Source organism: Eretmochelys imbricata, chromosome 3, assembly GCF_965152235.1.
Source record: "Eretmochelys imbricata isolate rEreImb1 chromosome 3, rEreImb1.hap1, whole genome shotgun sequence".
NCBI lineage: Eukaryota > Metazoa > Chordata > Testudines > Cheloniidae > Eretmochelys > Eretmochelys imbricata.
Genome location: NC_135574.1, coordinates 120,023,742 through 120,049,500, shown reverse-complemented (window position 1 = coordinate 120,049,500; position 25,759 = coordinate 120,023,742). Strand labels below are relative to the sequence as shown.

Below are 25,759 nucleotides of genomic sequence, written 5' to 3'. Positions count from 1 at the left end.
TACATAAATCTTCACTTGCAACAGTAGGCACAAGTTTCTTAGAGAAGTGTGGTTTTTAAATTGACAATGTCCCTTTAAGTTAGAACTGTTTAAGTTTCTCACCCTTGACTACACATAGTTTTTGCACTCATTTAACTTGACCAGTTTAGCTAAGTCAGTACAAATTTGTGTGTGGACACACTTATACTGGTTTAAAGCTGTTTATATGGGTGTATACTGCATTGGTATGAATAGATGTGACACAATGTTGTGCTATTCATCATTTTCCAAGGGCTTTCAGTTCTATAAGTTGCCTGGAATTTCTTGCATAATTAGGAATGTCCTACATTGGATATTTCTTAGATTGTATTGGGAAAGAAATAAACATGCATCATAACAGGTAGCTACTTAGTCAGTTGCAGAGTATCCTGAAGCAGTTAATATCAGGATCAGATAAAACAATGTGTCATTTCTTCATATGCATACTTTTATCTCCTCATTTCAGCAGAGATTTCAAAGCATTTAACATGGACACAAAATGCAGCTAAAACAAACATTCTTCTGAGTATCCACAATCCTCATGTAAAGTAACAAGACTCCTCACTCACAATATTTATGGAGCTGGCTTGACAACTGCGGACATGTAGGTCCTTTATTTACTCATAGGACAGAGATAATGTGAGCAGCAGTGGTGCATGCTTCCCCACCCTGTGCTGCAGAAACCACTTCCACAAATGGAAGCTCAATTTTTATGTTCACTCATTATTAGATGATGTAATAGGTGTACAAAGTATTTTACAGCTGATTAAGACAACATGGGCTTTGCTGAGAAGAGAGGAACTTACAACAAAATGACAAAAGACTACTTGGGAAGAAAGAGGAACAGAGCAAATACTGGTTTCAGAGTAGCAGCCGTGTTAGTCTGTATTCGCAAAAAGAATACAGACTAACATCCAATGCATCCGATGAAGTGAGCTGTAGCTCACGAAAGCTTATGCTCAAATAAATTTGTTAGTCTCTAAGGTGCCACAAGTACTCCTTTTCTTCTTAGAGCAAATAATGAGAGACATAGCAAATACTGAGATGGGGGATACTTCTCTTGGGGAGCACAGGGCATTAAACGTACAGTGTGAGTGGTTTTCATATATTTCACCAGTATGTTTATTTAAAATAATTTAAACTTCTGCTACTGGTGAGTTATCACTGAAAGGCTTTGAAAATAAACGTTCTGTATGTAAGGAAGGATTTCAGTGAAGTGGGGCTGGAACACAAGAAAGACTGTTCTAAGCAAAAGGGGCAGCATAGAAGAAGGCATGAAGATGAGAATGGAAGAAGGAAATAAAGGGAGCATGTAGATAGGGACTTATGTGAAAGGAGTGAGATGTGGAGAAAATGAGAGCAGAAAAAGCAAGCAGAAAAAAAGTTATATAGCGCCTTGAATTCAGGATGAAGAAATGTGAGCAACGTACGGACTCCATCATAGGCCTCTGATAATACATCTAAAAAGAGCATCAAACTGTGAAGCACAGGCCTACATTGCTGCCAGTTCTCATGATTTTAATCACAAGTCTCACAAAATTTTGTTTTTCTTTTAAACTCCAGCTCCTGGGTCCTGTGACAAAAACAGAATGAAAGCTGAGATTTTAATGTAAACTAAATTTCTAGCCCTTACGGTTACAGAGAAGAGTTTAAAAATGTGAAGCCCTAAGGATGCAAAACCAGAAGGCAACCAAACAATCCACCTTTTAAAAATCTCCGTATTTTTAAGCAGATGGAGTAGGTAATACTGCATCTGTTTATCACAAACTGAACAGGACAACTAATTTCACAGAGGCCACCAAACAGTTATAATGATAATCTCTTTCAAATCTGTCTCCTAGGCTGTGTCAGATTTGAAAGAGATGATCTGGAGGTGAGATGCTCTGTATTCCCATACTAATCCCGAGCTTTATTAAGTCTCCACACTGTCATGAACAAAGCTTGGAAACACCTGCTTTCGCAGCAATGGCAACGGAAATTGTTTAAGAGAGTACAGCTGTAGCCAGCTGTCTAGATGCTTCATGAAGGGCAGACCACTGAACAAAACCCTGTCTCCCACCAGGAGGGCAGAGATCTACCAAGTCCCATGAAAATGGTGATTCCCATCTTTCAGAGCAGCCAGGAACTTGAGTGTTCAAGCAACAATGACACACACAAAGGCCAAGCAAGGGAAGGGGAGCTCTATTTTTTAATCATACACCTCTCAGTCAAAGCCTATAAAGAAAGATGTTCCCACACCCTCAAGGCCCAGGGGCAGCACGCTGTAGGAAATACTAACTAAGGCATGCATGTCTATGCTGCCTTTCACCACAGCAGCAGCCAGGGAGGGCTAATAGGAGATGCACACTTGGCTTTTTAGCAGAATGCTGAGCCTGGACCCAACTGCCCCCACCACCCACTTTGGTACTGGCCTTGGTTAGAAGCTGTTTGGTAAATTTGTTGACCACATACAGTGAGATACTCTGTGCTTTTCTATTCACTTGTATCAGGTCCTCTTCCATTGTTTTTTTCTTGTCTCAGCTGGCAACATTATTCATCCATACGCTTTAGAATTTCTCATTTGTCTAGACTCAGTCCACTTAATCTTTGGTACACAAAATATGAACTTTGGACTATCCATTTCAATCACTTTTTCATTCCTTCCTTCCTTCAACAGTTTCAGTTCTCTCCAACTAAGAATAACCGACCGGTCTTATTCCACAATCAGTTAATGGCTGTTTCATATACTAGAAGTATCACCATTGATTCTGAGCATGCTGCAAATAACAAAAACAGAATTTTACAGATGTGCAAAAACATGCAGGTGGATAAAGGATAATAAAAAAATCAAACAAGGATTGGCATCACACGTTAAATGAGGACATCACAAAGGAGGAAACAGCTTTTGAAATGGTTGTATCTATCAGTGAAACGAAGTTCAAAAAAAAGGCTGGGGAGGAGGAAAGGAAGTTATTAAAGTCTTGGTCATTAACAGAAACTATGGGTATGTCTTCACTAGTAATGTTATAACAAGGCTGTGTAGTCGCGGCAGAGTGCTGCGAGAGCGCTCTCCCAGCGCTGTTTAAAAAAAAAAAAAAACCCACCCCCACAAGGGGAGTAACCACTGGAACTGGGAGCAAAGCTCCCAGCGCTGGTGCACTGTCTACACTGCCACTTTACAGAGCTGAAACTTGCAATGCTCAGGGGGGTGTTTTTTCCAATTCCCTGAGCAAGAAAGTTGCAGCACTGTAAAGTGGCAGAGTACACAAGGCCTAAGTTGAACAGCTGGGGCTGAAGGAAGAACTAAGGCCAATCAAGAGTGGGAGTCAGAGTCAAATGAAGGAGAAGGACAAAAAGGAGCCTAGAAAAGTGATAAAGTTAGATTGAGGCAACAAGGTAAACATAAAAGTCAGTACAGAGGAGCTTAATACTTGCCTAAACTGCCCACCATGAAACTAGTAGTAGATTTGGTACTATCATCTTGGGAGAAAACATTACAAATGATCTTTCCCATTCCATGAGAGAGCAACTGTGATCTCACCCTATTCCTGCAGTAAAGTTTCTGTCAATGTCCACAACTCGAGTAGTCTGAGGAAGGGATTTTAATATAATGATCCCGATATACTTTCAGCAGGCCAACCTATCCTTGTCATCTGGTCACTGACAGATACAAGACTATGCCAACTCTCCATCACATCTCCTTTTCTGTGTTACTCTACTTTAGCTTCTAGAATAGAGAGCAATTCTTACGGTTTGGCCAGTCAACAGAGGTTCTCTTAATATACTCAAATATTCCCAATAATTGATCTAAAAAATACAAAATTATCCAACTTCGGCCAGTCACCAAGTCACTGAAAGTCTTGTCCCAAGTTGCAGATCTCAATGAAAAATCCTAGATACTGTAATATGGTGATAGTGAATTCGTGGATAATAATGCAGCAGGTTTTGTATACGAACGTGCAACTGTCAGACAACTGGAGGGGAGGATATTTGAAAAATTTTGCCAGTTACAGGGCTCAAAATTATACTTTTTCTGCATTGCCACAAAAGTCAGTATAATTTACTTTGGTTGCTTATTTTGTATATTCTGACCAGTGATTTAAATCATGATTTAAATCAAATCCACCCTGATAGTTACAGTCTACAATAATTTCTAGAACTTTAATTGGGTACAGGGTTCTTCACTTTCCCCCCTGAACCGTTATGTAGTTTCTCTGCACTATTAAATTGACATATTCTAACCTAGAGGTGGCTGCACAAAAGTGGCAGGCAAAGTGACCCCTCTACGCATTTATTGCTAAATCTATGAGAGACTTTAGAATGAAAGGTATTAAGTATATAAATGCAAAACAATAGCTCTCCACTTAAACACGTAATTTGAAAATCTTTTCCAGAGAATAAATAATACAGCAGTCCTCTAGAAAAGGAAACAGTGAATCCTTGACTAGGCAAGTTAGCTTGGTCTGCAAGAGTATGTTCAAATACCTAACAAATTTTAGAGACATTTTCCTGTGCCACTGGATAAGTTAAAGACAAACGCACACATCAACATACAGTGGAGGGCACAGAAATACCGGTAGATCGTGATCAACTAGTCGATCCCGGAGCCTCTGCCAGTCGATCTCAATCTCTGGTCGCTAAAAGGTAGGCGGTGCAGCAGGGCTAAGGAAGGTTCCCCCCTGCCTGCCCTGGCCCCACACCACTTCCAAAAGCAGCTGGCATGTCTCTGCGGCCCCGGGGGGTGGGGGCAGTGGGTCTCTGCGCCCTGCCCGCACCTGCAAATGCCGCCCCCGCAGCTCCGCAGTTCCCAGCCAATGGGAGCTGTGGAGTCAGTGGCGGTGGGCAGATTTTTCACAACCCTGAGCAATAGTTATACCAATGTAAGTTTATAGCATAGACCTGGCCTGAAACACATAATGCAAAATCCTTCAAAGGAAAGAGACTTTCAACACTATGTTTATGTTATACAACTGTCAAAATCAAGACCAGTCTCTAAATGAGTGAGTAATGCCAGGTTTGTATTAGAAGCCATATAATGTTTAGCAATTCATGATTGTGACATTCCAAGTTTGCCTAGAGTAGCAAACATTCTAGCCCTAATTCCCGAATAAAGTCTGCACACAGAAAACAGCATACGTAGGTAAACACAAAAATCAGAACCGCCCTAGAATTCAACAGCAAATTAAACTATATCTGCACATCTAATACATCTTCAAACACCATAGCAGGCCCTTCAACCAAAGTAGCCTTCCTAAGAGATCCGCATTCACCTGGGCAGTGTTTCTCAGTGACCAGTCCGTGGACCAGGGCCAGACCCTGAGATCTCCCTGACACAGTGTAGGAAAGCAGCAAGCCAGTCCCTGGTATCAAAAAGGTTGAGAAACACTGACCTCGAGGATCAAGTTACTACTTAACTGGAAGTTAGGTTCAATGCCTGATCTGATTTAGATGATGTTTCCTATACCTTTTCCCTTCATTTCTATCTAAAAACAGCCCCATGCTAAAGGACACACATCCAAGGCTCTAGACACCTTTGAAATGCACATAAAAACACAATGCTCAAGGGACTACAACTTAAATCGTCCAACACATCCGCTTTTTTCTTTCTCCCACCCAATCACACCTCCTCTCACTGCCAGTCAAGCTGGCCAACGGGACTTCAAACTTCTCCTCAACCACACACCCCCACTGAACAAGAGCCACCCCCCGCCCAAGATCGGAACACCCGCTCGAGGGATGCGTGGGGACACACATCCCGGAGGGTGCTCGCACTGGGGCAGGCAATGCGCTAAAGCTGCCTTTCCAAGGCTACGCTCCTTGCCGACCCCACGGTCGGGTGACCTGGTTTCCCCGCGAGGTTCCCCCAGGAGCCAGCTGCGAGGCTGCTGAACGCTCTGCCGGGGTTCGTGCCTCACACAGGGCGCCGGCAGCAGGCGCTGGCTGGGGGCGGGGGGTCACAGAGCACAAGCCCAGAAGGGACGGTGGGGAACATTTACGCTGGCTGCCCTAGGGCACAGGCCCTGCCCGAGTCCCCCACCCCCATGTGTGTGTGAGCGGGGGGCTCTGCGCAGGGCCGGGAGCGCTGCCTAAGGGCGCAGCGAGGGGAGGAGAGTCGTTCACTGGGGGAGGGGGGGCAACACCTGGACCCAGCGCCCAGGGTAAGGACCAGGCTGGGGGAGCGGGGAGAGGGACCGCCCCGCCTTGGACGCAGCTCGGAGCCCGAGACACCCGTCCCCGCGCCCCCCACTCACAGCTCCATCTCCGAGCCGCATGCGCACTGGTGGCGCCTCCTCCCGCAACAGAGTCGGACGCGAGCCGCAGTCTCACATCCGACCGTGGCAAGATCAGCGGCAGCAGCAGCGCTTCCGCGTGCGTCAGCCAACCGCCACGTCACGCCGGGATCTGTCACGTGACACCGAGACGCTTGCCCAACTCTTGTTCCTGGGGGCGGGGGGAAAGGTCCTCCGTGCGCACCTGCTCGGGGAGTGAGGCGCGAGCGGGCTACGGGGGGCGGACAGGGACACGAATCTACACCCTGATTACTTCACGACATCCATCTATACCCCCCCGCCCCCCCGCACGGGACGCTGGCCTGGCCCGGCCCGCCCATGTCATCGGCAACCAGCGAGCCCCGCCCCATCACCTCAGCAGGGCCACGGGCGGTGTTGGCACCACTTGAACTAAAGGGTAGGAAACGGGATCGAGTTAACTCGGTGCCCCAGGCCGTGTGTGGACTCGGGTGACCAGATAAGACGTGTGAAAAATCAGGAACGGGGCGGGGGGAGGTTTCCGACTTTCTAATCGCGGTGGCACAAACCGAACACCCCGCCCCTTCTCCATCCCCCCTGCCTCTGGCTCTCTCCCACCCCACTCACTCGCTCATTTTCACCGGGCTGGGGCAGAGGGTTGGGGTGCAGGGGGGGTGAGGGCTCCAGCTGGGGTGCGGGTTCTGGGGTGGGGCCAGGGATGAGGGGTTCAGGGTGCGGAAGGGGGCTCAGGGCTGGGGTGGGGGAACAGGAGAGGGTTCAGGGAGAGGGCTCCAGGTGGCGCTTACCTCGGGGGGCTCCCCAGAAGCAGCGACATGTCCCTTGGCTCCTAGGTGTAGGGGCAGCCCCATGTGGTGCGCGCTGCCTCTGCCCGCAGGCACCACCCCTGCAACTCCCATTGCCTGCGGTTCCTGGCCAATGGGAGCTGCAAAGCCAGCGCTCAGTGCGTGGGCAGTGCGCAGAGGCCCCCTGGCTGTCCCTCTGCCTAGGAACGGAGTGACATGTTGCTGCTTCTGGGGAGCCGTGCGGAGTCAGGTAAGGAGCCTATAAGCCATGCCAACCGGACTTTTAACAGCCCAGTCAGCAGTGCTGACCGGAGCCACCGGTGTTCCTTTTCGACCGGGTATTCCAGTTGAAAACTGGACACCTGGCAACCCTTGAGTGGGGATAATAGGTGCCTATATAAGACAAAGCCCCAAATATTGGGACTGTCCCTATAAAATTGGGACATTTGGTCACCTTAGTGTGGACGCAGCTCCACCTGCACCCAGGGGCTCCGGGCACAGAAGGGCGGGTCCCTGTTCACCCCCAACCACGTCTGTTGCTCCCCCGCCCACTCCCCCACCATAGGCGTGTGCACAGCCGCCTCCTGGACATGGCTCTAGCCCCGTGCAGCACTGGGACTTGCGCTGCCCCACCCCCAGCTGCTGCGACTCACACCCTGGCCTCGGGCCACACTCAGCCTTGGTACTGTAGTAGCAGCAGCACGACCCCAGGGCACGCGGCAGAACAGGGCTGCAGAGCAGGGGGCACAGGGACAGGCCAGCATTGAAAGAAGAACCTGTGGGCTCAGCAGCAGCACACACAGCTCAACCCGTCCCAGGGAAGGTATCTCCACTGTCTATGTGCGCCTGGTACTTGGCATGGTGGTGAGGGTTCCATACATTAGCATCAATGATCAAGGGATACTCTCCTCTTCTAGCAGCTGTCAGGGGGCCAACAGCATCCCATCAGTAATGCTGACCTACCAGCAGGAGCAAGTGCTGGGCTTGTCTACACTTACAGCGCTGCAGATTTTCCAATACGACCCCGAGCAACGTAGTTCTATGCTACAAACTTATGTTGGTATATCAGGGCCAAGCTTCAAACTGTAACTCCAGAACACAGCTGAGGGCAGACCTACACTTAAAGCTGCAGCAATGCAGCTGCGCAGCTTTAGCACAGATGCTACTATGCCCATGAGGGAGTTTCTCCCCTCAGCATAGTTAATCCACCTCAAGGAGAAGCGGTAGCTATGTTGGCAGGAGAAGCCCTCCCGTCATCCTAGTGCTGTCTACATCCGGGGTTAGATCAGTATAACTGCATGGCCTAGGGGTATGGATTTTTCACATCCCTGAGCTATGTAGTTATACTGATGTAAGTTTGTAGACCTGGCCTGATGGTGATATCTATATATACTCAGCCCTGGTCTGCACTACAAACTTATGTCAGTATAATTACATCGCTCAGGGGTGTGGAAAATCCACACCCTTGAGTGATCCAGTTATACCAGCCTAACTTCTGGTTTAGACAGCGCTATGTTGACAGGAAGGCTTCGCCCATTGACATAGCTATGGCCTCTCGGGGAGGTGGAGTACCTACACCGACAGGAGAAGCTCTCCTGTCAACATAGGTAGCATCTTCGCAAAGCACTAGAGCGTGCATCTGTAGCACTGTAAGCATAGACAAGTCCTTAAGCATGTTAAGTAAACATAACCACAAGGGAAGCAAATAAACATTTGCAGTACAGGAGAAGGTGTGCTGGTCTGTTAGTTGACCTCCAAGATTTCCCCCTCTCAGCTCATGATCCTGTTTTAAACTGTTAACTGCACAGAGTAATGAAATTTTAGAATAAAACAATAGGGCTGTTTAAAGTACTAGCTCAAACAGAATTCTTAACAATCATTTCTATTTCCACATGTATGTTTCCAATTATCTCTGCTCCAATGTTATTTTTAAAATAGGTTAGAAGAGAATAGTTTAGCCATTATTAAATATGTAGGGCTTGACTCAGCATTGTGTTACTCCAGGCTCACCCCAGTGGAAATCCATTGATTTTTATGGAGTTACACCAGCTGACAACTGGAGTAATACAATGCTGTTTTAGATCTGTGGTATCTATACAAACACTGGAAAAGGTTTAGCTGTTTAAGAGCCTGATCTTGCCTCAGTGAAGTGAGTGGAAAGTCAATGGCCTTTGAGCTTAAGCCTCATGTCTCACAAGGCACCTGAGGCATGTCAGTAGTAATATCTAAGAGCTCACTGCTTAGATGGTTTGTCAGTGGCAGACAAGTAGGGGAGTGACATCAATGGGAATTGGATCAAGATCTGGCATACTGCACACTTTGATGTTATATAACTTACTTAAAACACCACATGTGTCTTTTTATCATATTCCCTACACTGCTATGCACATATGTTAGAAAGTTGCAAAAGCTGTTCTACAGGACAAAGAGCTTCTTGTAACCGCTCTAAATTCTGCTCCAGGAACTAGCTGCTGGAGACCCTGCAGAGTGATGCAAGCTGAGCCTACCACTTCTCCAGAATTAAGTGTGTCACATATATGACACTCTAAGCCTCCTCTAGCTTTTGAAATTGCTCCTGCATTTGGATCTGCCAGTAGCTAAGCCAGCAGATGGACCCCTTATGCTTACACCTTTCTGAAGCTACTTTGCTTCTTAAAAAAAATTCTTTATTGAAGCGAGTACCAAAGTAATATCAGGGATTCCTCCTATATCTGTCAGGAGTGATTTTACAGACTAAAGCCCCAATTCTGCAAATAATCATGTACCTATTTCATTTATATGAGTAGTCCTCTTTCCCAGATGCACTAAACAGAACAACTGAGGATTGAGTCACTTGTGTTTAAGTGACATGAGACATTCCTTCCTCTCCAGGACCTTAACGGTACTCCAAGACCTTAAGGGTACATCTACACAGCAAGCAAAAACTCATGGCATTAAGTCTCAGAGCACAGTCTACAGACTTGGGCTCACACTGTGGCACTAAAAATACCAGTGTAGACATTCAAGCTCTGGCTGAAGCTCAGGTTTTGAAGCCTAAGGAGAGGGGGTGAGCTTCAGAGCCTGAACTCCAGGCCGAGTCCAAACATCTGTACTGCTATTTTTAGTGCAGTAGCACCAGCCTGAATCTGTAGACCAGGCTCTGAGTCTTGCTGTCATGGGTTTCTGCTTGCCATGTAGATGTACCCTAACTGGCTAGCAAATTAAAGACTAGAAGTGAAATCCTGATCTAGTTGAAATCAATGGGAGTTTTGCCATTTAAGCAAATGTGGCCAGGAATGGAAGTTAAAACCATGTCTCCCATATGCCACTATAGAACACTAGGCAATGAGAGTTGCCCACACACACCCCTTTTACAATAAGGCAACTGAGTGCAGGCTACATGACAAAGTACATTAAATGCACTTGCTTTTCTACTGTAAAAATCTGTGTTTGAAACTGGCTTGGGCCACAAGTAAAATGAGTTTGATGATTTCATTCTGGTTGCCAGGGGACATTCTCCATATCACAAAATTACACAGCAATCTAACATCATATGCTTTCTGTGTTCAGGAGAGGCACAGAACTGTAGTAACAGAGAGTCTTGAAGGTCAGGACAGAGATATATTGAACGAATCATGTGATACAGCCTTCATCAAACTTGCCCACACTTGGTATAGCCCAGATGAGATTCCTTAGACCTGGAAGGATAAGATTTACCTACCGTCTTTTGAGTCAAAGTCTGTATGATCTTTATCTGCTGCTGCAAACTTGCTCTGAACACACCTGTTGAGTTTTGCTTATCAGCTTTCAGGTAGCATCTACTTCTATTGCTGGTGAAAGTTAGAGATTAATGGCACAAGCTATTGTATTAAAATTAACCATATATTTAGAAAGCAAAAAGCCAGACAGGTGTTTTTGAGGTTGAATCAAACCTATTCATCTAAGGTATAAGGACTGACATCTTATATTTTGAGTCTGTGTGTGCTTAGTTCATGGAAACATCACTTCACCTTAGAGACAGCATCTTGTTTTCTGAATGAGTTTTGAATAGCACTTTCAATAGAAAGATAGTGTCAACATTGTTGTCACATTGGGACCAGCTTCAGTGTACAAGAGATAAAAATGTTTTTAATGTGCCATGTTACAGAGACTCTAGTCAGATTACAAGTAGTTGCAAATTAAAGCCTATCTAGTAAGCTGTTGCTTTAAACACACTACTTAAAATATAACAATATTGCATATACTATTGCTTAATGAACAATCATTTGCACAAATGTTAATGCTTATCTGTTGAGTCTTCTGAGAGACTGGACAGCAAAGGCTGTCAAAGACCCACTGAGCAGGCAGAGAGGCATGGGGCTAGATAGTTTATCAAGTCCCTAAACTCACCCTATGTTTCATACTACTCTTTGGTTTTGATAATAGTGTTAAGGAAAAGTTAGCACATGTGACTCCATTTTGGTTTGGGGCCCACCATTGTTTAAATGCCAGCACATCATACATCAGGAGGAGTAATCCTTAGATATTGAATCCCTGTGAAAATCCTCCTCCTTGTCTCCAGCCTGCCTTGTCTCCCAGTATCTGGTTTTTGTCAGTCTCTAACTCCCTGTCTCTTGGCCTTGATGTGAGGCCTCCCATCCTGATAATAAAAGTTACTGATGCATGGCTTTAGGACCATGCTGTGTAATTAACATACTGGTATAGCACGAGGAATGCACCAAGCAGGGATAGGTGGTAGATAAGACAAGGGTTTGTTTATTGGCTAAGGTTTCCGATGCACGAGGGCAACATGCTTTGCTAAAAGGTATATAACCTTTGTATAATCTGCATTCAGGGTCCCCTCCTGGCTAGCAGGGGGGCACCACGCTCGAGCGTAATAAACTTAGTGTCTTTTGGGAACTCTGCAGTTGTGGACTTTGTTTCTGTGCCTCAGCCTAGATTCGAACTGTGCGTGACCTATCAGGTATAATTCGCAGCACTGGTGTGCGTGTCCTATCAGGTATAATTCGCAGCATTTGTGTGCGTGTCCTATCAGGTGTAATTCGTAGCACTTGTGTGCGTGTCCTACCAGGTGTAATTCGTAGCACTTGTGTGCGTGTCCTACCAGGTGTAATTCGTAGCACTTGTGTGCGTGTCCTACAAGGTGTAATTCGTAACAGTTTTGGCGACCACGAAGGGACTCTAGGCTCGCCCCAACAAGCGAGACTACACTCCTCCTCTCGGACAGCTCCAGCCGGCACAAGGTGAGTTCACCTTTGAGAACTCCGAGGAGGGGGGGGTGTGAGCCGTCGCTTAGGCGATAAGGTGGCACATTTTGTGTTCTTTTGGTAGCCCATTATGGGTTCTGGGCAGAGTGTAAGTAAGGGGACCCCTTTAGCTGAAATTCTCGAAAATTGGGGGAATATCTCTGGCACCCATGGGTTAGGCAGAAAGAAAGCTGTTATTTTATGTAAGGTTGAGTGGCCAGCACTAACAACTCAAACATCTGTTGAATGGCCACCGGATGGGTCCTTTGCTGGGGATACATTAACAACGCTTAGAAGAAGGCTGGAGGACAAAGCTCCAGCCCAAATGGATTATTGGTATGTATGGGACAACTGGGCTTATGCGCGTGCGAAAGGACGTCCTCTTTCCTCCTCCTTTTCCTATCTATCTCAGGGGTCTTCAGCCCCACTCTGTGCTATGCCTGTTTCTTCTCCTCCCCGGCCTGTTTCTGCCCCTCCCCCGGCTTACCCTCGGCTTTCTGACTTATGCCTATCATCTCCTTGCTCACCACCCCCCTGCCCGTGCGGGCCCACCATTGACCCACCGGTTACTCTGCAAGCTCCCCTCATTCAGCAACCCCTTGTTACTCATAATACGGACGGAAGTGAACGGTTTGCTTTTCCCTATGTTCACCGCCCTTTTGGCCCAGGCGATTTAGTAACATGGCAACAGCAGATGCCTCGCCTGCGTGACGATCCAGAGAAGGTTCTGCAAACCATTCGGTCTGTATTTACCGCATTTAATCCTACATGGGGAGATGTCCAGGTAATCCTGGACACACTTTTTACCCCTGACGAAAAATATTCCATTCTGGATGCTAATAGGCGCTGGGCAGGGGAGGATAGTACCCGGGCTTCTTGGCCCCTGACTGATCCCAATTGGAATCCTAATGTGCCTACTCAAATGGGCCTTTTAAAGGCAGGTAGAAACGGCCTTTTAGAAGCTGTACGTAAAGCTGGTAGTAAAACGGCTAACTGGTCTAAAATTCGTGAATGTCAGCAAGAGCTTACTGAGCACCCCTCCGCCTTTTTGGCCCGGTTGTCCAAGCAAGTTCGTGTATATGGGGGCGGTATAAACCCTGAGGCAGAGGAAAACTGTCCTATGATGGTCTCCTTTTATGTTGATCAGGCAGCATCAGATATAAAAAAATATTTTTCTAAGCATGTGCCCGATTGGCCAGGAAAACCCCTCCAGGAGGTTGTCCGCCTGGCCACCTTTGTGTTTAACGGCAGGGACGAGGAAAAAGCACGGGAAAAACGTAAACAGAAGAAGGAGGAGGTAAGTATGTTAGCTGCTGCCTTGCAGGCTCCTTCGGGAAACCAGCAATGGCGAGGGCGCGGAGAGATGAGGGGAAGGGGGCATGGACAGGGGACAGGAGGAGGGGGAGGTTGGGATAGAATGAGGGACGGGAATTGTAATTATTGTAAACAACCAGGGCACTGGAGGAGGGAGTGTCCCCTGCTTCCCCGAGGGGCTCCTTGGAAGAACCAGGTAGAGGCTAATCCTTCTTTTCCCCCTAACGCCCCCCAGAACCTTGTTAACCCCCAGTGACTAGAGGCGGAGGTTTTGGGGACTTTGGGAGAGTTGGAATGGGACTTGGGATTACAGTCACAAATTTATTTAAAGGTTGGGGAACACCTTGTGCCTTTTCTAGTAGATACTGGGGCCACTCTCTCCACTTTAACTTTTGTTCCGGGCTCTCTGTCCGATACCAAGGTTTGGGTGCAGGGTATAGAAGGTAATCCCTGCCCGGCCCCTTTATCCTACCCTGTCCCTATCGAGCTTGGTTCTTTAAAGCTATCACATAGATTTGTTGTAATGCCGGAGGGCCCCGCAAACCTCCTCGGGCGGGATGTGCTGGGCAAATTGGGGGCACATATATATTGCGCCCCCGAGGGGCTCCGCATGTCCGTCCCGGACTCGGCGGTTGCTTCTCTTATGACATCGGTTACCCCTATTCCTGGTGTGCCCTCTGAATTGTCCAGTGTTCCCCACGCTTTGTGGAGCACAAATTCTACTGATGTGGGTCTTCTTAAATCAGCAGTTCCAGTGAGTCTGAAAACAGGGGGCGGACCGCCTCCGTCCGTAAAACAATACCCCTTGCCGAGGGAGGCGGAAGAAGGCATCTCACTCCTTATTGACAGTTATTTGACTCAGGGGGTTTTAGTCCCTTGCAGTTCGCCCTGTAATACTCCCATTCTTCCAGTAAGGAAGCCTAAACCGGGACCAGACGGGCATCCAGTCTATCGATTTGTTCAGGATCTTCGGGCTATAAATGGTTATGTTATAGCCCCCCATCCAGTTGTCCCTGATCCGAGCACTACTCTAACGCTAATTCCTCAGTCAGCCACTTGCTTTACTGTCATAGATTTGTGTGCAGCATTTTTCAGTATTCCTTTGCACCCTGATTCTCAATATTTATTCGCATTTACCTGGAAGGGTCAGCAGCTAACATGGACGCGTCTTCCCCAGGGGTTCTCAGGATCCCCTACTATTTTTTCCCGGATTCTCACCGAGGATTTAAAAGACATTGTTTTGCCTAGTTCGTCTGCCCTGGTTCAGTATGTGGATGATTTGCTAATCGCTGCCTCAGATTATAACGCATGTTTAATTGACTCTGTTGTTTTGCTTACTGCATTAGCTAATAAGGGTCATCGTGCTTCCCCATCCAAGTTGCAGCTGTGCCTAGATCAGGTAATTTATTTGGGCTTTGTAATTAGGCCTGGGGAGCGTTTACTCTCCCCTGATAGGGTGCGGGCAATCCAGGATTACCCACGTCCGACTACAAAAAAGCAGTTACGGGCTTTCCTGGGGGCTGCGGGGTTCTGTCGACCCTGGGTTGTGGCTTTCGGAGAATTGGTAAAACCGTTAGTTCAAGCTACTACAACACTGACCCTCGATCCTGTCTCCTGGACCCCGGAAATGGAAAATGCTTTTAAATCCGTCAAAAAGGCTCTGATCTCTGCGCCCGCCTTGGGATTCCCGGATTACGGTAAACCATTTTCTCTTTTCACTCATGAACGACAGGGAGTGGCTAGCGGCGTCCTTTTGCAATATCTGGGGGGTCGCCCACGCCCCGTAGCCTATTATTCAGTACAACTGGACCCTGTGATTCAGGGCTCTGTCTCCTGTGTACGGTCTGTTGCTGCTGCTGCTGTCATGGTTGAACGGTCACGACCTATTGTTTTGGGGCACCCTTTGACTGTCTGGGTCCCTCATGAGGTTGAAATTCTTTTAAAACAGCATTCTACACAGGCATTGTCTCCACAGCGGGCTCATAAATATGAACTAATCCTGTTGGCCGCTGACAACGTTACTTTACGCCGCTGTAACATCCTCAATCCAGCCACAATGCTACCCCTCCCAGAGGACGGTACCCCTCACCATGTATGCATGGATGTCGTCGCGCAGAATGGTAAGCCCCGCCCGGATTTAGCGGACTCCCCTTTAGTAGAGCCCGATTTACTTCTTTTCACAGATGGGTCCTCGTACTATTTAAATGGCCACCGGGTCTCGGGCTATTCGGTTACCTCTCAGGCAGACGTTATCGAGGCTGCCCCCCTACCACCTTCCTTCAGCGCCCAGGGTGCAGAGTTACACGCGCTTACCAGGGCTTGCTTATTGTCTTCAGAAAAAACTGTTACCATTTATACAGACTCTAAGTATGCTTTTGGGGTTTGTCATGCTACAGGCCAGCTCTGGAAGCAACGAGGATTTTTAACCTCCTCAGGCACAAAAATCGCTAATGGCCCTCTAATCTCTGCCCTTTTGGAAGCTATTCAGGCCCCTCGTCAGGTGGCGGTGGTTCATTGTTATGCGCACAGGCAGTCTAACAGTGTTGTGTCTCAGGGCAATGCATTAGCTGATTCAGCCGCAAAGGCTGCAGCTCTACAGCCCCTTCTGGTTTCGGCTTCCCTCCCCCTGGATGTGTCCTTCCCACCTGCTGACTGGACACTGCTGTATGCTGACATATCCTTGGAGGAGCTGCATGACTGGAAACGCTGGGAGGGATCTAAGGGCTCCGATAAGGTTTGGCGGATCGGGAACAAACCTATTCTCCCCCGTCGTTATCTACTCGCAGCTGCTCATTATTTTCATTCCCTGGGTCACGCTGGTATTCAGGGCACGGTGGCTGCCATACTAAAGTTCTGGGCAGCACCGCATGTTTATCCCGCGGTAAAGCGAGTTCTTGGCTCCTGCCCTACTTGCCTGGCCTTCTCTGCTAAGACTCGGCTCGATGCCAACTCAAAAGGGGGGAGACCCTGGGCAAACTTCCCGTTTCAGCGCTTGCAGATGGACTACGCAGAAATGCCTAAATGCTCAGGGTTTCACCACCTCCTTGTTATAGTGGACCAACTTTCCGGATGGCCTGAAGCAATACCAACCAGAAAGGCAGATGCAAGATCTGTGGTCAAGTTCTTAATGAAAGACATTGTACCCAGGTTTGGTGTCCCTGAAGTCATTGATTCAGATCGGGGCTCACACTTTACTGCAAAGATTTTGGAGGAACTTTACCGGTGCTTGGGGATTATTCGACAATTACACACCCCGTACCACCCCCAGTCTGCAGGTCAGGTGGAGCGCATGAACCGAACAATAAAGACAATGGTAGCAAAGTTTTGTAAGGAAACTGGACTTAAGTGGCCAGAGGCCTTGCCTATAGTTTTATGGCATATAAGACGAACGCCACGCATGCCCCTAGGCCTGTCCCCATTTGAGGTACTGTTTGGGAGACCAGCTTTGGTCCCGGGAACTTATGTTCCTGTACATGCTAGCCTCTTGGATGGAGATGAAACTTTGGCCAGATATGTTGCTAGACTGCAAAAGGAGCTGACTGAAAACCAGTCTGAAGCTCAGTTGTTTCAAACCGCACCCTTAGGGTTACAAGTTCATTCCTTTAAACCAGGGGATTGGGTAATGGTAAAAAAGATCCCCCGCACCGACCCCCTGGAACCTCGGTGGGAGGGGCCGTACCAGGTTCTGTTATGTACTTATTCTGCTTTAAAAGTTGCAGGTAAAGGTTCCTGGATTCACCATAGCTACGTCAAGTTGGCAACAGAACCCCCACCTGACCCTGGCAAGCCAGCAGACGAGCCACTTCACGAATGAACACTACAGCCAACCCATGGACTGAGCTTTCCAGCTACTGGGACCTTCATAGCCCACCAGGACTTTTTGTGTTCCTGTTTATTGGACTTACATTGGGGGTAGTGTTTTTTGTATGGTACAGGGGAGGATGTCAACATTGGTATGGTTTGCCTGGGGGTCCTCTCCCTATTCCCAAGTCCAGTACAAGGATGGGAGGGCAATAGCTTTTTAAATTTAACCCGTGCTATCAAACAGGGTGTAAATCGAACGCAGTGTTGGATTTGTATTCATACCCCCACATATTTAGGTCAGGGCGTCCCGTTGGTAGGGGTACCTATCCCCCTTAATCGAACGCTCCAAACCAAGCTATGGGCAAACACTACATTTAACTGGAATGTTACAATTCAAATATGGTCTATTGATATGGTGGCCCAGGGTAATTATGCTTTATGTGTGTCACGACGTAAGGGCATAGAAAATACAGTTTTTGTAGGGAATTTTGTAGGGTGCAAGGACACCACCCAAATCAGCTCTGGTGCGGGAGGCCCCTCTACCTACTCCAGAACCCCGTGGCCAGTCCCCGAGGGGTCTGGCTGGTATTGGTTATGCAATCACACAGCCTATAAGGTTCTCCCAGCAGGATGGTGTGGTACATGTACCTTAGGGGCTATAGTACCCGCCGTGACAGTACACCAGAACCTGACCCGGGGAGAGATCCGCAATCTAGTATGGAGGGACCGACGAAGTATTCCTTTAAACCCCCTTTCTTATCGGCCCAAAGGCTTTCACTCCTTTGTGCGTTGGTTTCTGCCATGGTTGGGAGTAAGCGAGCTGGAAAAAGCTATAGTTAACATTTCAGCTGCTTTGGAACTAATGGCAAATGCTACTGCAGATGCTCTATCTGCCCTTCAAATTGAAGTCACCCAGCTATCCCAAACTACATTGCAAAACCGCCTAGCCCTGGATTATCTCCTTGCAAATCAGGGCGGGGTTTGTGCTCTGGTCAACTCAAGCTGTTGCGTATTTGTAAATCAGCATCATAGGGTGGAAACTGACATCCACATCCTCAAGCAACAGGCAGCCCTATTCCACCACATCAGCCTCGATACTACCAGCGCCGGATTCCAGGAGGTCTGGGACTGGCTCACCTCATGGCTACCGGATGTGGGGACTTGGGGACGGCGTATTTTGTATTTACTTTTTTTAACTGTTATTGTTTTTGCGTTATTTTTTGTATGCCTACAATGCTGCAGTATGTGCTGTCGGCAATTGCTAACCCTGCAGCGCGGTTACTCAGCCCCAATATAGCTTACTGACGTACAAAAAAAAAGGGAGGACTGTTAAGGAAAAGTTAGCACATGTGACTCCATTTTGGTTTGGGGCCCACCATTGTTTAAATGCCAGCACATCATACATCAGGAGGAGTAATCCTTAGATATTGAATCCCTGTGAAAATCCTCCTCCTTGTCTCCAGCCTGCCTTGTCTCCCAGTATCTGGTTTTTGTCAGTCTCTAACTCCCTGTCTCTTGGCCTTGATGTGAGGCCTCCCATCCTGATAATAAAAGTTACTGATGCATGGCTTTAGGACCATGCTGTGTAATTAACATACTGGTATAGCACGAGGAATGCACCAAGCAGGGATAGGTGGTAGATAAGACAAGGGTTTGTTTATTGGCTAAGGTTTCCGATGCACGAGGGCAACATGCTTTGCTAAAAGGTATATAACCTTTGTATAATCTGCATTCAGGGTCCCCTCCTGGCTAGCAGGGGGGCACCACGCTCGAGCGTAATAAACTTAGTGTCTTTTGGGAACTCTGCAGTTGTGGACTTTGTTTCTGTGCCTCAGCCTAGATTCGAACTGTGCGTGACCTATCAGGTATAATTCGCAGCACTGGTGTGCGTGTCCTATCAGGTATAATTCGCAGCATTTGTGTGCGTGTCCTATCAGGTGTAATTCGTAGCACTTGTGTGCGTGTCCTACCAGGTGTAATTCGTAGCACTTGTGTGCGTGTCCTACCAGGTGTAATTCGTAGCACTTGTGTGCGTGTCCTACAAGGTGTAATTCGTAACAATAGCAAGTATCTAGTAATATATTAATAAAATGTCAAGGTTGCTGCTAATTAAAGACATGAGAAACCTGCTGTCTATGCCAGGATAAAGTTCAAAGTACTCCCCAGCTTTGAAGTTTATCATCTACGTAGGATAGAGCCGTCTCAGGATGATCCCCGTGCATTACACCAAGAATTTGTAGATGGTTCAGGCAGTACAAGACAGTGTATGATAAAAGCTTATCACATCTTTTAAACAAGCCGAGTATTTCCTGCACCAGTTTACTTACATGGTGTAGTGTTTATGTTATGGTCATCCTTTAACTTCACTTATCATTGATAGTATTATATATTTTATTAAGTTGTCTGCCTGTGTGATTTTAAAATATTATTAGACACATGGGACCCAGTTCATCCCTACTGTAACTCCACTGAACTCCGTGGAAATATACCATGGATGAATTTGGCCAATTATGTAGATATTTATACAGGCAATTAGAACTATATATTTATAGCATTGTTGATTATTTAGTTGTCTTCTGGTGCTGATATAGTTTTGAATACAATTAAAAGAAGTGATATCATTTTACCCAGAATAAGTATTTTGGAATACCAAATAAGTGAGGGAACACATTTGTGAATTTTAATGGACAAAAATAGATAGTCCAGGACACACAATAAGGATTTGAGGACTCAGAATGATCTAAGAGATTATTTCTGACCCAGAATAGGCCTTTGTTGGGATGGCACTGCTAAACAACACTTTGAAGCAACTACGTCAGGAATATGCAGGCTTGCAGCTCCCACCCCCTTTGAGGTTTTTCAACAAGTCCTTCTATCTTGGAGATGAGGAAGTGATGGAACAATATATTTACAATATCTGTGAGCATTTTTACCGTGTTGGGAAGAGAAGCTGCAGAGTCATACCTTTAATGATTCATGTACGTACACATTCAGTATCTCACAAACATTAATTGATTTATCCTTGCAATATCCCTGGGAGACAGGGAAATGTTATTGTCATTTTATAGAAGGGAATAAGGCACAGACAGATTAAGTGACTTGCTCAAGGCCACACAAGAAGTATGTGGCATAGCTGGGAACCCAACCCACCCACCTTTACTTTGAAAAGTTCTAGCACCTCCACACTTTGGAATAGGGACTTGAAATTTGCCAGGGGGGAGCCTTTGTGTCATAGATGAGCCTAACTTTATTCTCAAAAACAGCCGAATCATTTTGACTGAGATTTTCCCAAATGGTTGAAATTTGGCAAGTTATAAGCAACTGAAAATAGGTTCTTACACTGGGAAGTGTTGCACAACCTTAACCAAATGCTGCTTTTAGTTATAGATCTGCTGTGACATCATGGAATTGCATAATTTGGCCACTACACTACCATTTGAAGGACTGTGTTCTTGCCATTTCCTCCAAACAGCCATGCAAGTTAACTTATAAATTCCCTTCCAAAATTTAGTCATGAAAGTTGAGATTTTCAAAACCTTCTAGGGGATTTAGCTGTTCAACACCCACTGAAATTAATAGAAGTTCTGTTGTGAGGCTAAATCTCCTAGTTTGCTTTGAACATACATACTGGTTGAGATTTTCTAAAAGGGCACAAATGTAGAGCCTCTACTAAATCTCCGTTGCATCACAGGAAGACTTAAAGCAGCAGCAGAGGGTCCTCCTAGTATGGGAAATCTTCAACTACCAGCCCTACATCAGTTGCTCTGCTCCTGCCTCCCTACCTGGCATCAGAGGTATTCCAAGCTCAAGAAGGAGCATGCCAGGGTGGAAGGGAGAGTGGCTTCTTGAGAGCCATTATTCATTGGCATCAGTTAGAGCAACCCTAAAGCTGCTCTAACTTGTGTGGAGGCCAGTATGGCTCACATCAGTCTCCAAGATTGAGAAGAAGGAAACATGATGGTAAGCCACCAATCTTTTCCCCCTTCCCCCAGTGCACTGAGCATTCTGTGACAAACCTGGCCCTAAGTATACTAGATCTCTATAAATACCATGAGTGGTGATACCAATTATATTATTTACAATATTATTAGATATCACATACACAATGCTGTAAATTTACATGGTGCTTTACAAGCATATAGTAAAATGCATTGCTTGCCCTCAAGAGCTTCCAGTCTAGACACAACTGTAACTTCATTGCCCTGCGAGGTGGCTGATTGTTTTGTCTCCACCCCCAGGATGGTGCACGTGACTTAGGTCACACTGGTCAGTGACTCCATGGACTTGCATAATCAAAATACATATTAGTTGGGCAAAACTAACTTGCCAGCATTTACATTCTTAGCCCAATACAGCAGGATATAGAAACCTAGGCTTAAGACTTCTGAATTCTGCCCCTCCCCCATTAGTCTGGGGGGGCAAGAGTTTCATGAAAGTTCATTAAAAGAGCTGTATCTAAAGAAACTAAAAGAGAAAAAGCCTCATTCTCACCTTTCAGCCAGACAATGACAAATCCTGTAAACGTCAGGGGCCAGACCCACAGCTAGTGTAAATTAGCATTGCTCCAATGATGTCAGTGTTGATTTACCCCAGCTGAGGATCTAAACCCAAGTTGCTGATGTGAAAACCATAGCCAGTCTCACCCACTGTTCAATGTCACTTCCAAAAGTAGAACAGAGCACACTGGTGGTAATATCAGATGTACAGGAACTTTTGTAAACAGTGTAAAGACTCAATATCCCTACCTGTGAAGGAACTGCTACATTTTATTGGGGTTATCCAAATTAATTACATTCAAAACACAACTTATAACCAATATCAGTGAAGTATACTTGACAGGAGCGAACATGTCTGCATGAAGATTCAGCATGACTGAAAACAGTTAATGTTCCAAAGGATAAATGATGCAAAATCAAAGCCATACAAAACACAGAAGCATCCCACAGGAATACTATCATACCACAGATGTCACAGTTAAGGTTGTCACCTTGAAGACTGTGGTTGAGAGCTTGATTTGCTTGGGGTAGAGATGGTGTGTGTTTGCAAGTGAGTTTGCATTTGTGAGAAGACAACCATATGTACCTGTATGGCTTTATTCTGTATTTCCTTGTTTCGAATTAAGTGTTATTTGCCCCTCACAACCCTAACTGTTTTTAGTGACATTTTTATTTTTGAATTAAAGACAGGCCACACAACCTGATATTTCTAATACTGAATTGCCAAAATCCCCCACACCTCCTAAGAAGCAAGGATTTCTGTTAAAACCTTGTCTAAAAGCTTCATCCACAGCTCCTATTTATAAATTAATACTAGTATACTGAGGATGATATAGCTGGTTCTGCCCATCACAACTTATAACCAACAATCGGAATGGACACTACAATGTCAAGGACTAGTGAGACTGTAGCTGTCCTTACCAAGAATCTAAAAAGCAGATGCAATTCTATATCTGTTAAAGAATTAAAAAAACGGAAGTGCCATGCAGACTGGACTGCTAGATTTACAGTGGATAAAAACAGCATATGTAAACCCAGTGGTTCAGCAATAAATGTAACAATACTTAGCCCAAGTCATCCATAGATCTCAACATCCTTTGCAAAGGAGACAAAGTATAATTATCCATATTTTACAGATGGGGAAACTGAGACACAGATGGGGTAAAGTGACTTGCCTAAAGTCACACAGTAGGTCAGTGACAGAGCCAAGTCCTTAGTGCAGTGCCATGTACACTGGACCATGTTGCCTCCCCTTCCATATTTACCAAGTGGAACATATTTCTATGTGGAAGATTTGAAATTGACAGGTATTCTTGATCTGCAGGCTTATGTGGCTAGGAGCCCTGAATGAACTAAAGCACCAGCCTCCTCAGAGGCAATGTACAGCTGTGTTATTCTAGAAGAGCTAATACCAGCACAACCCACAGCATCATTCTTGATTCAAAAAGCTATTTCCCTGTCAACCACAAAGGTAACAGCATAACATTTTACATTTCTATAGCATCTTTCACCCCACTGGTTCTACAGCAAGTAGTGCAAGCATTTACAGCTGCTACTATCAAGAGATGATGGCACTGGAAAATGGCAGCCCAGAATTAACTCTACAACTACATTTGGGCCATTCCAATATAGTCTCTGCCATGTAGTATTGAAAGCCCCTTACTACATACTGTTGGTCAAAACAGGGGGTTAAAGAGAGTTTATATTGGAGAGCTGCTGCTTCTTACTGAAAACAAAGCAGCACAGCTGCTGGATGGATACAGCCATCTCTCAGGCTCTATTCATATCACATGTTTTGTTATCCCTAGGCCCAAATCCCCACTACCTGGTACATTCTATATTCATTGACCCCTTTGCAAATCAGACTGGTAGCTTTTTACATCCACACTGTATTCACTTTGCACAGGTAAAAGTGACCACACAAGTTGCAAGACAGTGGTCATCAGGAACCCCATGTCCAAAAACCTAGCAGAACCAGCAGTTGGAGTCTACGTATGGCATAGCTGACATGCACTATATTGCCACAGACAGCATGCTAACATAACAATTATAGTGCTGACATGTTTGCCCCCCTTCCTCTGCCCCATTTCTAATTATTTCCCACAACTTCTCAGACTGGGCTTTGGAACAATGAGCCACTGTTTTGTTGGGGGAAAATGCAGCTATATTAAACCCTGCCAGGATACATGGATGGTGCCAAGTTATCAGACAATGCTTTCTGCTTTCAACTGCTCTTGCTGCTGTGGATGTAGTGACAATTTAAATATAATGGGCCAGATCCTTAGCTGGTGAAAATGGGTGCAGCACCACTGAAGTCAAAGGATCCATGCTGATTTACCCCCAGCTGAGGATCTGGTGCATTGTGTACAAATATTTAAATGGATGTAGTCATATACTGTGCTCAGATACAATAGGGATCAGCATAAGCTAGAAAGAGCTATTATATAATAGTTTATGCTACTTAAAGCAGAGAAACAGGTGATGGAACTTCCGCACAGAGGTTTTCCTAGAAATCACTTTTCAAGGAGAGATAACAGACTAGTTCACAATAGTAGGGAACCTCTTTCATATTGTCCTGAGCGCTCAAGATCCTGGGGTGCCTGGATCCATCTTTCTGTGTCCTAGAAATCTATGTCCAGGTTTTATCAGTGAGATTACAGCATTGGCGTTTTAGACAAAGGCCAATTCTAGGTGGTTCTGGTTGATGGACTCTTACTGCAGATGGTTCCATATGAAGGGATGATTAATTTGTTTTGGGCTCAGTACAAAACCCTGACCTAGGTTTTTCCCGCACAATCACCAAAGGCCCTTATTGGGTGTTTCCATGTCATGGAAAGTAAATTATTCCACAATAATCAAGGGAATAAAATGGCCTGGGATATTTTTGAAAGGAAAGTAGAAGGAACTCATATATAGTAGAACCAGAGAGATCCTTTCCTCCGTCAGCCTATTCACCCTATGGAATTTCAAGAGGATGAGCCTCTTAGCAAACCCCTCCCAACTTTCCAGTGCCCTATTTAAAATGGCCTTTTCTCCTTCAGCTGCCCGGACCAAACCACCACTAAGCAACCTAGGAGGTTGCCACCACCATGATTCCTAACTAAACATCACCCAACCCCATCAAATCCCAACACAGATGAGGTAGCACAGGCCCGGCAACTCTCCTTCCTTAACACAGCCATGGGAGAGCCTGGCGCTCCGAAAAGCCCTTCTCCCTCCTAGCCAAGCCGCCTGCAAACGTCCCGGGCAGGCCAGCTGGCGGGGGCCGTGCACGTATTTAACCAGCTGAAGGCAATTGGGGATTGCTTTCGGCTTCCCCCGCTGAGCAGAACAAACACTTCCCGCCCCCAGGGGCCTGCGGCGTTGAGCCCTGCGGCTGCAAAGCAGCTCGGTAAGAGCCTAGCCGCCCCCGGAGCCCAGCCCCAGCCCCTCCGTGCTTCCCTGCGGGGGGTGCGCGGCGCTGGCCGCTCCCCAGCCCTTACCGGTAGTAGCGGTCATCCTTGTAGGGGGTCAAGTCCTCTCGGATCTCCCTGTAGGTCTCCTTGACCCTCCGGCAGAAGCGCTTGAGCTCGCCGCAGAGCGGGGTCTCGAAGGCGGGGTAATCCGCGTCCATGCCGCCGCCGCCGCCCCTTCAGCCCCGCGCTCAGCCCGCGGCAGCGGCGAGCCAGGCCCCCCGAGCGAGCGCCCTCCGGTTCCGGGGCCGAGGCGGCGGGTGGCGCTGCCGGCCACAGGGAGGAGCTGCCAGGCTGGGCCGCCCCGCTGGCCGCCTCACAAGCGCTGCTGAGGTGAGTCTGTGGGGGTAGAGCTGCCGTCCCCCCCCCGGCAGACGGGAGCCGGCCCCGCTGCTTCTCCTGCGTGATGCCGCAGCCCCG

At 46.7% G+C, this 25,759-nt stretch overlaps 1 protein-coding gene across 3 annotated transcripts in view; it reads right to left on the bottom strand.

Annotated features, from left to right (window-relative positions):
• The window catches only part of TMEM181 (transmembrane protein 181), a 66,399-nt gene extending 40,898 nt beyond the window's left edge, over window positions 1-25,501 (bottom strand). For 2 of the 3 annotated variants that reach the window (XM_077813273.1, XM_077813275.1), the window contains exon 1: window positions 25,370-25,501. In XM_077813273.1, the coding sequence (XP_077669399.1) occupies window positions 25,370-25,500 (131 nt within the window). In that variant the 5' untranslated portion in view covers window position 25,501. Of the gene's footprint in view, window positions 1-6,248; window positions 6,382-25,369 lie in introns of those variants that run through there. The other variant, XM_077813274.1, reaches the window with a different exon arrangement.
• Window positions 25,502-25,759: the final 258 nt, after the last annotated feature.